Consider the following 13,583-nt stretch of genomic DNA (forward strand, 5'->3'; position numbering starts at 1 on the left):
AAATGGGGCAGAGAGGGGAGTGACATGCAGAGAACGACCGCGGGTGGGGAATCGAAACCGGGTCTGCTGCTGGGCCCGGCCCGGGAGGGGGGACGCCTTACCAACTGAGCTAAAGGCGCCCCCCAAAAGTCCATTTTTACTATGTATTAAAACCCCATCCACTTGTAAATACAATACCTGGCTGACAGGAGACTTAGCTTAATTTGTGCTAGTAAAAGAACTGGGCAGTGAGGGGGGTTTCAATATGATTGTCCAGGGTTGTAAGATTGACCATCACCCACTGAGGTACAATAAATATAAAAAAATTATGTCCCAGGTGATTACTTACTACACCTTCCCAGTCTCCTTCTCCTAGTGACAAGAGGAGCACATCACACAAGCGGGGTAGTAATGCCTGAGCAGCCTTAACCGCTGACTCTTTGTATTAAACCTCGCTAATGTGCATTTAATATCACACACAATCGTATTAATTAAGACCAAACCATCTGTAGAACCATCACAAGCGAAGTGCTGAATGTATTAAGACAGACAGTTGTAGGAGACATAGGGCTCAAAATCATCAGGAATGCACAAAACAATCAGAATTGAACAGGAAATGTCCTAAACGTCTGTTCAGTGAGATTCTTTGTAAGGGAGTGCCATGTTTTGGACAATCAATGGTATGAGAGGTGCATAGCACGCAGGGGTGTGACAACATGATACTGAGGTGAACCCATCCTAGTCATGAATACGGCACGAAAGGAATGCAAACTGATCGGAGATAATCAAACTACTAGTCTAACAGTCAGCAGGTCAAGGAAATACAATCTGTATACAACCGAACAACTCAATATCTTATTTTAAAGGAAACCATAAAATAAACCATTGTCACTTCCCTCTAACTGAGCTGGCAACTTACTCAGCTAATTTAGTCTTAGAAATAAACTTAAACTAACAAAATAACAAAATTACCATAGCCTCTATAAAATACTAAATACTACAAACAAATTGAGCAGTTTGGTATCACAACAGCTGAGAGGTAGCGATAGATTAATCCCTGAGCTCAACAATAATCTGTTTTTTTTCTATATGGCCGCATGTATTCAAGAGGAAACGACTGACACTGGGTGGTGCTAGAGCTATAATGACTTGGTCGTGCAACTCTGTCAAAATAAATGACAGGTTGCCAAGGGCAGCAGAAATGAGAGTAACCTGTTCTATTATGCCGGCTGAAAGAGATAGAAGAGAGTATGAAGGTCAAAGCACAACAAAAAAAGGCACAGAGCTTTAGAAATGACGTGTATTTCATTTCCACAGAGATGCACAAACTGACCCAGTATAATTCAGCCTTTAGTCATGAACACTATCCCTGAACTGAAGAGCATTAAAAGGCTTTGTGTCTGAAAAACATAACATTGACAGACTTTCATATCATTCCATCCACCATGCAGTTCCTGAATGTGTGTGTGTGTGTGTGTGTGTGTGTGTGTGTGTGTGTAAAGATTGATGTAAAGATGTATAGATTTCCTCTGCCAGTTCAGCACACTCTTGCGTGACCTATGGCATCATCTCCACTCGGCCAATATATCCAGCCCCTCGCTCCTTCCATTTGTCCTAACAGGACATGGCAGGGACAACTAGGGGTAAAAGCCAGCATCCTCTACACACTTACACTGAGCCAAATCCCTATCTTTGTATGACCCTCTACCTAAGGCCCACAGGTAAAAGGAATGTCAGCAGTTTGTCATTCCGCATCATCAACACACTTTTACGACTTCAGCTGAGCTGCTTTTCACTTCCTATATTTCACACTGAAATCCTAATGGGACAATCCCTTAGCTTGTCAGTTGGCATCACTGATACTCTGCTGGTGCTCTGATACTGTGCATGATAATCTCCCGAATGCTTCTTGGGTTGCTATGAGAAGAGACGGTAGACCGACCCCTCTCCTGTCATTGGGCCGTTGCAATGCCTCTCAGCCAATAAAGCACCACTAGGGCCTGTGTAAACCTCTTTCTCTGTTTCTCTATCCCTCTCTCTCTCAATACATGTGATTGTGCATACACATCCAAATGCAAATACATTTATACAACCATTGTTTTTTATATAAATGATGATGTTAAATTTAACTTTGACATTATGGATATTAAGTTGAATTTACATTCTAAAGCATGTCCAGACATATACTCATTCAGACAAGCAAGAATGTGCTCTGTGCATCGCTGTGTTTTGGCCTGTACTGCCATCTTTACTGAAGTCAACCAACACAGTGTCTCCTAATTTTCCCCTTGCAGTATTCCTATTCCTCTTGCACCCTTGTTTCACTGCTTCCAGGAAGTGAAAATGTATTTAGAAGCATTACTATCACTATGATCCGCATTGGTGCATTACTGAGGCACTTCAGCATTCCCATGCAATTTGATTTTTAGGCATAAAGAAACAAATAGTGCACCTGCTATCTCGATAAGTGTAAAGCCTATATGACTATTCATAAAAAAGGCAAAGCATCTTTTGCTTTGGGAAGATGGAGCTATGTAGGCAAACGGAAGAAATACCTCTCTACCACTAAGATTTTATCAAAACATGGCTGCAAATCCTTGTGGAAACCAATGAGAACAAATGTTGTCATCAAATGACAACATTTCACAGTTAAACAGTGGTAACTGAGAGGGAAAGTAGGCTACAATTCTGAGCATTATTCCAGCTGTAATGTATGGTGGGCATCTAGTAGCAGAGAAGAAATAGGCCTAATAAACAAATCAAAGCAATCTTAACACAATACAGCATTTTCTCTAATCGCATGTTGAAGTAGCCTATTTCAGTGTGCCAATTTGAGATCCAACTGGGAGGGGTCCTGGATGGACCAGGTCGAATTAAATGTCTAGATTCCAACTCTGTACATTCTGGAAAACAAACTATGGTTATACCTGATCTACCCTACCCTGATATAGCCTATATCACTATGTTGCCACGTGTTAAAAAAATAAATAACAAATTGTGAACAGTTGGGTTATTGTTGAAATAAATAAAGTATAGCATCGCCCGGTTTAGTCCTATGGTTTAGTCATATGAAAATATCCCGGCATGCTAGCGACGCAAGACTCAGCCAGGGAGGGGAGGGATGATGGAGCTAAGATGGCAGCCCAACTGAGGGTGCTGCCTCTCTGGGGTCAAGAAATATTACAGGAGCGAATAAAACCAAAACACGACATGGCGATTATTGGGAATTAATGCTGGCGTTTCTGCTATTTTGCAAGGTTTTGGGATATGGCTTGAGAATACTTATTTTCCGGATAGGAGCACCGTGTTGACGCCGTAGCCGCACCGGATCCGAAGACCATACGTTGTAGCTGCACCAGCAGATTGGCTACAATTTAGGTTTACAACAACCGAGGACCGCGGATGCTAATTGTGGTATTTCTGCGACTTGGAAAAGGACAAATAATGTGACATGTGGCGGATTTAATGACAAGTGGATTGCATCGGATGGCTAGACGTTATCTAGCTGTGATACATTTTGTGTGATATATGCATTGTTCCCCAAAACGATGATGTGTGCTGCTGCGGCAGCGGCCGCCGGTGGAGGGATTCTTCCCAACTCGTCGCCGTCGATGGGGCTGGGTGTCCGGGTCAATTCTGGAGCAGGAGCCGATCTCTCCACCATCGGTTCGGGAATGGGTTCCTGTCCAGCGCCCGGAGCCCAGTCGGACTGCCGGACTCGGTACCAGCTTTTACTCTCAGGGCGAGCTCTGGCCGAAAGATACAGACGTATTTACACCACAGCTATCAACGATAAAGAGCAAGGGATAAATCAAGGAAGGTGAGAAATATGGATATCGCCACACAGGCTGGTCTGTCATTTGTGGGGCTAAAGTGAGCTAACGACAGTAAGCTAACATTAACCCTTCCCTAGCGGGGCGTCAATTAACATAAGTTATTACTTAAGTTCATTGTTATTCATGGTTCTTGAGCTAGCTATACTTTTATAATAAAAGCAAATGTTTTACCTGCAAACAATGTGCAAATAACTCCATAATTGGGGGGGCACTCTCCTGCGGGTTCTGCTTTGCTAGGTAGCATTATGACTTCCCTAGCTTTATCGGAGACAGCTAAGCTAACATTATGTTAGGTCACCCTTGCGTGAGAGGTTTGCTGTCCGGGTGCTCTGAACAATATATGTTCTTTAAACATTGACATATTGTCACTGAAATAAAACCACTATCCTTATATGGCCATAATGACTCTTAAAGGTGCCCCCAATGGCTTATCCAAAACAAGCTAGCTGGCTAACTGTCATGACAGCAGTTCGTGACCCAGCTAAACGTAAACAAACGCACTGCTCGTGTAATACTTTCTCTTCTTTCTGTCTAACAATAATTGCTTTAGGTTTTCACCTTATTTTTATGTTTTAATTTCATATAATGTGAGTAGTGAGCTGTTAATATTTAGGCCCAACAGCGTCACTGACGTTGAAGGAGCATCAGCCCTTCCCCAGTGTGTGTCAAAACGTGACACTTGGGAGGTCATGATAATTTTAACACAATATATAGCATCGCATTGCTCCTGTGCTTTGAAAAGGTTAGCCGTATAATGGTCTTGAGGCGGTGAATGAACTCATTTGCTTTTCTGGCATAAGCGGGTAATACAGTTACGTCATTCTAGTCAGTCACTCAGGTTGTAGACTGAGTAGCTGGATCATCATTACAGCATCCTCCCTCACAAGCTCAATTGTTATTCTCACCCCCCCCACACACACACTCCCACCCACCTTATACGTGTGTGCCGGCCTGCACTAAAGCATTGGCCAATATGCTGTTAAAGTTTCTATAATAATTGATGGGTCTATAATACAAATGAGCAAGAATAAAATATTAAGAGCTTCAGCCTATCCAGATTTATAATGGTATCTGAGAATTTAAAAAAACTTGAAGCCTGTCAGCAAGACAAGGCAGATTTCAAATCTGTTCCTCTCTGTTTCTAAATGAGAAATGAATAGCTAAATTAATCATAAAAAGTGAAGGCAAAATACAGGTTTTCTGTGGAGAAAAAAGGTACTATGGGTAACACTGAATCTGGTGACAACCACTATCTTACTGTTACGTAAGGTGCAATTGTGCTTTGACATAGACAAAGTTTTCCAGCTCCATACGATGTAGACTTGCTCTGCTTGTGTGTGGAGGATACTTTGAATACTTCTGGAATGGATTCGAGATTTTATATTTTCAGCTAAGTTAAACAATAAAGGATAAATATATTTATTTTTTCTAACATAATGACTGGTTTGATGAAAAATCTGTTGAAAATAAAAGCTCTTTACCTCCCATTCCCCTTAGCTCTTCATATAATAAATGATAAAGCTTGTCATTAGATGAAACAAAATATCTTAAATGTTTTGCAATGTGTTTGCTTGTAACATTGCCTAACCATACAGTATATTTTGCAATGCTAAATGATCACACTTTACTTTCAGGGGAAAGAAGGCTTTGAGTAAGAAGAAACTGAAAAGGCGACAGAAGGTCAAGTCAAAAGTCAAATCAAGAACAAAGGTAAGAGATGAAAAACTAATTGTTACACAATATTACACTTATCCTTATATCATGCTGCTCTTGCTGTATTTATATTTGGATTATATTTATACATTCTTTTGGTTGTAAGGACAAGGATAAATTGTAAGATGGCTGTTTATAAATCATTTAAACGTTTTTTTTTAAAAAACCTCAATTACCTCAATTGTTTATGCCCTTGCCTCTATTAATAAACAATACATAACACCACATTAGTTAATCGTTGTAGCTTAAATCACAAATAGGTGCAATATGTATAACATATAACGCATACCATTGTCAGTTAAAGCAGTTTAAAGCCATAATTAAAATCTACTTGTAGTATTTTGCATTTTCTCTTTATGTTAATAAGAACAACGTGACTGACAGTTTTTCGTCTGTCACAGCCTTTGTGTGCAGTGATGAATCATCTTTGCTGAAGGGTGTGAACACATTAAAGATTGGAGTTAGATTCTTTTTAATCTTGAAAGGTGGTTGGCAGAAACCTTATTTTCATTGGCGGTGCTGGTCAGGTGCCAGGAAGCCCATCATCCACACATGACACTGGACAGTTGCAGAGATGCAAAGTGGGAACCACATGGGAGTGGCTCAGGCTTGTGCATGATGATGGCCTGTTGCCGAGCGACCTAATGTGTTCCACATCTCCACAGCAACTGTTGCCTGCCTCCATCTCCATCATTCAAAGAGTGAATGTAGTCTGTAACAGCAGGATGTGGCCTTGTTTTGGCTTCTGCTGTAGACTTTTCACGGACAACGTAGGTTAGGAAGTGGATACTTAAAATGATGACAACAACTGAGATTATATTAAAGGATTTCTGAAGAATGCTTGTTTATTTTTTGGGGGTTCAAAATCAGTGAATATCTCCTCACGATCTGCTACCTGAACGTACTGTGTGTGTGTGCTGAAAAAAACCCCAGTGTTAAAACACAGCCTCTGTAAACGAGCATGCTACTAGACCCCCTTTGTTTACATACCAGTTTACAGAGCCTTTTTATGAACATCAGATTGACTTTGAAAACAAGTGATTTTGTCAACCAGCTTTCTCCAGAATCGCTGATTTACTGCTGTTTTTTCTGCCTGCTCTGTGTATGGTTGGTCTATTTAACCTTATTACACTGATTTTATTTTTTCTGCCAGCAATTTGGCAGACAAAGGCGAGGGATATTCATGTGACAGTAGCAGAGAAGGAAAGAGGCTCCACTACTTTGTCATCCTTGGCCCTTAAAAACTATTCCAGACATGAAATTCAGCGTGCAGTGAGCTAGTCAGTTAAGTTCTCTTCAGGTTGACTTGCTCAGCGAGTTTATGCCCTGAAACAGTAGAGACAGGCTTTACCTTTAGAGGCAGAGAAAGATGAGGTCTAGGCCAGGCTGGAAAGGCAGGCAAAACATAACTAGTTTCACGGGCAGTCAGGCTGTATTTTGTATGTGTTTTGCCCCCTCTTGCTCTGTCACGCCTTTCACAAAGACATCGTCAGACAACAGCGTGGTTTGAAAAGGGCCTCTCCACTGCCTTTGTCTGCGCTGTGCTTACAAACCTTTAAGTGGAGTCAGAACAAAACACAGAGCAGAAACACTTATCATCCTTATGAAGAGGGTGATGTAACGTCTTGTGTACAAGCAGATGTTGTGATGTCTTTATCAATAACTCCAATTATGATTATATCACATCACATCACAATAGAGTAATTTCAGGTTCCTACTGTTTGATATTCATGCTTATCTTAGCTGGTTATTTCAGTACTTGGGAAGGTAAGGCAACTAATAACAATTAGAAAAAAAAATTGTATGGTCATAATAAAAAAAATAGAAATGTCTAAACTTTAAGATAGTATGTGAAGAGATTCAAGTCTGGATTGCCTGTGTTGAGTGGAAGTACTCAAATGCCCATCCACCACTCTGATTTGCAGAGTATACTAGAGATGCCTGCACAATATATCAAAAAATATATTATTATCGCAGTATCAACAGTCAAGGTATACGTTGAAGATGTTTAGCTTAAGTGATCAATAAATAATAAACGATAAAAACATTTTGTTGGAATGGATATAATGAATTAAAAAATGTTTGAGTAGATTATTTACTGTCTAGACTGAGGTATATGTTGGCAGCGAACTCAGAGCAGAAATACATTTACACTGTATTTTTTCTCATCACATTATCATCGCAATATTCAACAATGTTTTGCATGTCGCAAGTTTTCCTCAATACCTTTAAGCCCTTAGATTTTGAACCAAATATAACTACTAATTATTATTGCATAATATTTCAAAATGAGCCTTCTTTGTAGCAGTGCTTACAACTTTTGGTGCCCAAACATGGAACTGAAATAAATATGCCGGTGAACAATGGTCACGTGTGTATGAGTGGAAGTTAGATCATCCATTCGGCATTGAACTGATTTTCTTCCATCTGATGCTGAGAAGAGTCTTAGGATTTTATTTGTAACCACATAAGGCTTAACTCGAAGACTATAGGTGATTTTGCGTGACTAAAGACAGGCATGGTTAGTCTTAACATCACAAGTCATTGTTGGATGACTTCGAAGGATTTTTTCCTGAAATGTCTGGAATTGGCCTTAAGTGTGGTCAGGGGCTGTATACCAGCCTTCTCCAATGTCTTTAATGGCCATTAAGCCATTAGTGAAGTGCAGACGCAGACAGACACTCACAAAGAAACCATCAGGTGAGCATCAGCACTGTTTGGTTTTTGGGTTGGCGCAAAGTGAGAAGAAATCACAAAACATCAGCCGACAGCCTGTCATTGGGGTTTGACAGCCTGTCATTGACACATCTTCTTCAAGGTGCCACTTTTCATGACAATAAAAAAAAAAAAGATTTGTACAATTTTAGAATGGGAACTGTCAACTTGACTAAAATCTGTCCAATACAGATTTCACTTGCAGCATGAGAACCATGCTTTGTCTGCTTAATGCTAGTAATTAAAGTAAGTAACATTTATTTATAAAAGCACATTTATAACAGTTTTCACTGACCAAAGTGCTGTACATAGTGCATTCAGTATGCCAATGTGGCTAGGTCCACAGATGTAACATAGCAGATGTTGAGTAACATATCGGAAATTGATGATTATATTAAAAGTTCAGTTCAACCTAATTCTAAACATCAATTGCAAAAGAACTGGTGGGGTATAAATTAGAAATATGTGGCTGTATAGCAGACAGTCATTTCCTACAGCTCACCCCAGTAATACAATTACAAAAGCTTTTTTTTTAAAGATATTTTTATGCTTTATTGATAGTGCAGAGAGACAGAGGTGAAATGGGGCAGAGAGGGGAGTGACATGCAGAGAACGACCGCGGGTGGGAATCGAACCCGGGTCTGCTGCTGGGCCCGGCCCGGGAGGGGGACGCCTTACCAACTGAGCTAAAGGCGCCCCCACAATTACAAATGCTTTTACTTATTTTTTTATTCCTGTGTTTAGTTTAGAAAAAAATACAATGTAACACAACAACACATTTAGATTTCATTGTTGTCTATTAATCTTTATGTTTATATGATCATTATTTTTGAGTGATAGGGGATTTCAATTATGTGTTGCAGATTCTGGTGGAAGGAATATGATTATGGTTAGGAAATTTAACAACATGACTCCTTTTTTAATACATAAAGACTCTTTGATAAGCCATTGATTTGACCAGATTAATAACAATTTAGGTCTTCAGTTTTTACTGCTTCCAAATAATGGAGACAACCAAAATATTTGATCTATCATAATATCAGACATATCAATCTCCAGAATCTTGGCAGTGGACCCTCCTTCTGAGAATGAGCCCAAGAAGCTGAGCTCCCTATCTCAAATGTTCTGTTTCAGTATGCAGTATCATGATCCCTACTCCACCCTTTTTTCACTGTCATCTCCCAAGAAACACATGATCTCTTCCTTGCTTTATGGGTTTTTAGTTATTATAGCATCTTGCGGTTTTATATTATTTGAAGTGCTCTTTTGTGAAGGCAGTACGTACAGTCACTTTGTATGAGTGCCACTCTAACATCAAGGCAAGAGAGTAGTATAGACAGTGCTGTTAGATGAGAGAGCTGATATCCTCCCCACTGGTTTGAGCTGAGAATGAATGACCTCTCTCCCCAAATAGATGACATCACCCTCTGTTATTGTGTTGCCAAAAGCGCATCAAGAGAGGCACGACTGGATCAATACAATTCTCTAGAGTTTGCCCCAGAACTGTAGTTAAAAACGCCTGGCTCTGTGGGACGGAGAAACCTTATCAATGACTTAGCTCATCAGGTTTCTCATAATGATTGTTTGGACATAACTACTTAAGCTTTGCTATAATGATTTTATTGTCAATTATCCCCTTTAGTCAATTATCCCCTTTTGTCTTATCTAACGCATTTATATCAATGAGAGTAGACTCAGTATTATTATATAAATACAATACTCACCACCACTTATTAAATGTGGAGTCAGCGATTCTGTAGAAAGCTTGTTGTCAAAATCAGTGAATATATCCACACGATCAGCTACTTGTCCGCGCTGTGTGTGTGTGTGTGTGCACGCTGAAAAAGAAAACTCACCCTAGGCTCTGTAAACACTTGTGTTTGTAGCTATGTTGAGCTCCTTATACCCGTTTACCCCCCAAAAGACCCTTATAGCAGCTATAACTGTCATGTTCTTTTTAATCACTGGTCAGAGGTGGCCGGGAGCAATAACGTAGTTCCTGAACTGCTCTTCAATTGGTCAGAATGTCCATGCTGAAAATCTACAGAAATAAACTACTGGAAGTAGATTGCCGTTTTGTAACTGTGATAGATGTTTTCAGTTGGTAAATGCTTGCCAAGCCCAGTGTGTGTTTACAAAAGTAAGCCTCCTAAGAGTCCAATCAAAAGGAGTCATTCCATGTCACTGACTAGACATGAGGACAATAACAGAAGCAGTTGTGGGAAGACTTAACGTTCCAAAGATATTTTACACTCTGTTGACAGATTTTAGTGAGTTATATAAGTTTTTTTCAAGTAAGGGCTATTATCTGATTTCAGTCCCCTGCTTACAGTTTATATTTTGGAGCCTAAGCAACCAAGGGATTCTCACATGGTTATTTCCACCTATTGCGTTCAGTAGGCACTTGCTTTGTTTAGGCGTGTCATTGGTGGATGTCCACGCAATTTGCTTCTTAAGCAACTGCAAGAGTTATGAACTGTGGAGAGAAACCAAACAAATGATTGTTCCTGTCCATGTGACACGTATTATGTTATTAATAAGGCAGTGATAACACGAGACAGACGGGAACCACAATGTACTGCACAAATTAGTCACTTTCAGCTTGGGGCCTCACGATTTTTGATTTGATTTGATTCAGTTTATTTCAGACATATCAACATACAAAACAAAATGAAAAGCATGGAAATACAATAAACAAAAATTATGTTTTCACAAAAAAATAAAAAATAAAACAAATTATCTGTGTTGCTGAGATATGCCTGAAAAGGAGCAGGAAGAAGTATATACTTATTTAATCCTACCCCTTTTTTACGAGAAGGCCATCACCAAAATCTGAAGGCCATGCTTTGTACAAAAACACAATTGACGTTGCTGTTCGGTAAATAGCTTTATCGATACTCAGGCCTGCTGACCTTGCTGACCACTTGCTGTTTTTCCACAGGCTGAGAGTCTAGATGGAGCCCTCTGTGTGCCGGACATCAAGCTGCACAGCAACCCATCTGCATTCAATGTCTACTGCAATGTGCGGCACTGTGTGCTGGACTGGCAGCAGAGAGAGGCCTCCCTAGCGCTGGCTTCCAGGAGCTCGGTACAGAGTGGCGACTCCGACAGCGAGGAGGAGGAAGAGTACCGCGAGCCAGCCGTCAAGCTGCCAAAGGTATGAAGGGGTGTGTGAGTGTGTGTGTGTGTGTGTGTGTGTGTGTGTGTGGGGGGGGGGTTGTATTGGCTGCTTATGTGTTAGTAGAAGAGCTTGGTTTCACTTTCAAGGTGAGACCCAGCCTGTGTATGAAGGTCAATTTGGTGCATAACCAATTTGTTATTCTAGAAAAAACTGTATCAGTGAATTTGTAGTTGTAGATATTAGGGTACTAACATCTATTACAGTCTATGACTAAACACAGTCTATGGCTGGGACTGGTACCATTGGACTGTATGACTGTATTTATCTGTGCGTGAAACCAAGGGACAGGACAAGCTCCCAAATGAACCATTGAGGTTCGACCCACCGGACCCTTCTGAAACGAGCTCCTTTGATTGGTCATTGTGCAAATTCATGATTGGCAGATGCAAATTTTGTCCATGCCTCACATTTTCTTTATACGAGTGTGTACATTTTGTATGGTTATGGTTTGGTTTGAAAAATTTGCAAAAAAACATCTACAAGTTTGCAGCTCCTAAAGCACTCTTCTCTGTGACTACAAGTTTACTGATACACGTTTGACCATTTCCAACATATTAGTTATGCACCAAATTTACCTTCATACATGTGCCCTTTATCTAATGCATGCAACGCTCCTTTATCACCCTAGGCTTTTATGTAGGGCTCATCCTTTTGGTTTTGATAATTGGCGTTACATTTCCAGAGTTTTGAAACCCCCCATCTTGTTAGGATTACAGCCTTTCTGCTGTTTCCCCAGGTCCAAGTCCATCTTATACTCTATGAGCCTGCTGGTTTATCTTAACTGCTTGAATGTGGGAACAAAATTGTATATCTGAACTGCTACTAATATTCTAATCCACTGCCTATAAGCACAGCGGACTCTTTTACTCAGTTTTCATTGTATTGACATAAATTTCTAAAATGCGATGTGACCTGGACTATTGCCCTATTGCCCTGTCAGTCTCTTATGCTATTGCTTTTCTCTTGATTACATAATAAAGAGGAAACAAGCAAGCCATTCTGATAAGATGCTTAATTACAAAAGATTACAGCATTATTAAGTTAAGGGTGCTCGTTGTCTTAACAGCCTACTGCCTTCTTGTACAATAATATCAAATCTGTGAAGCTACCCTTTACCTTGTCTGTCTAGTAGTTTAGGATTAGGCTACCAACATGCCTTCAAATGAACTATGCCCTTGTTTTTTATCAGTCATATAGTCTGTGCTGCTGTGTTAAAAGGCCCACTATACACAGGACAAACCTTTATGCACTTTGACAGTTACCGTAATTACCGTACACCATTGTGTTTTTGTGGTCTAAATCAAGAAATTCCTGTTTTCAACTTTGATGTGGGCTCACCGTAGATATTGTTTAGCAGTTAAATACTGTAAGAATGTCACAGGGGGACAATTTTAGTTTTTACTAGTCATTATAGTATACTATATTTTATTCATTTTCTCCTCTCTCAGACAAATTAACTGGGCTACTGTTGAAATGTAATTTTGAGATGATTAGGTTCTTATTTCAGCTCATTAAAGTAGCTAACAAGCCATATGCTGAGAATGTTTGGTGTGTGTGTCAGTGTAAGCTATTTGTTCATTTGAAACACACACAGTGCCTTTAAGTGCCTTGACAAAATATAATTGTCAGTCTAACTAGTGTATAGATCCAGAATATTTATTGCATATCTGTCAATCTATATTCTTTCTCTGTTTGTGTACGGTATTGTCTATGTCTTTGTACATCTTTTGGCATTGGCATTATCTTATCAACTGTTTTATCTGCTCTATTGTACTTTTTTCTTGGTTATACACTGATGCTAAGCTCAGCGTTCGTTTTACTGTTCCAAAACTAGCAAATCATTATTTGATTCACTAACAAGCCATAGTGAGAGGGAACAATGTCCTTTTCTAGGCCAAAGCTCTTTGCCTGTCTCCCTTCTCCAAGCATGGAGGGCATGTCATATAGAAGCCAGCAGTACAGACTGTGCCCCCCTAAGCTAAATGTGTCTTATTTTATTGTAGGATGATGAGGCCATGCTATTTAAAGAAAACATCCTCTTCAAGCTCCTGTTTACCAATTCTATACACAAAGTCCTTATGTTTCATCTTCATCTGCAGTTTAAAGTATAGTCACAGCATGTCTATTTAGACCTGGGCTTTGGCATGACAGCATGGTGT

At 39.9% G+C, this 13,583-nt stretch overlaps 1 protein-coding gene across 17 annotated transcripts in view; it reads left to right on the plus strand.

The window, feature by feature from the left end:
• Positions 1–3,112: 3,112 nt before the first annotated feature.
• Positions 3,113–13,583, plus strand: part of mycbp2 (MYC binding protein 2) — a 60,061-nt gene continuing 49,590 nt past the window's right edge. For all 17 annotated transcript variants that reach the window (XM_080037698.1, XM_080037707.1, XM_080037712.1 and 14 more), the window contains exons 1-3: positions 3,113–3,799; positions 5,450–5,525; positions 11,185–11,400. In XM_080037698.1, coding sequence (XP_079893824.1) covers positions 3,528–3,799; positions 5,450–5,525; positions 11,185–11,400 — 564 coding nt within the window. In that variant the 5' untranslated portion in view covers positions 3,113–3,527. The remainder of the gene's footprint in view (positions 3,800–5,449; positions 5,526–11,184; positions 11,401–13,583) is intronic.

This window comes from Ammodytes marinus (assembly GCF_949987685.1).
Source record: "Ammodytes marinus genome assembly, chromosome: 12".
NCBI classification, from domain to species: domain Eukaryota; kingdom Metazoa; phylum Chordata; class Actinopteri; order Uranoscopiformes; family Ammodytidae; genus Ammodytes; species Ammodytes marinus.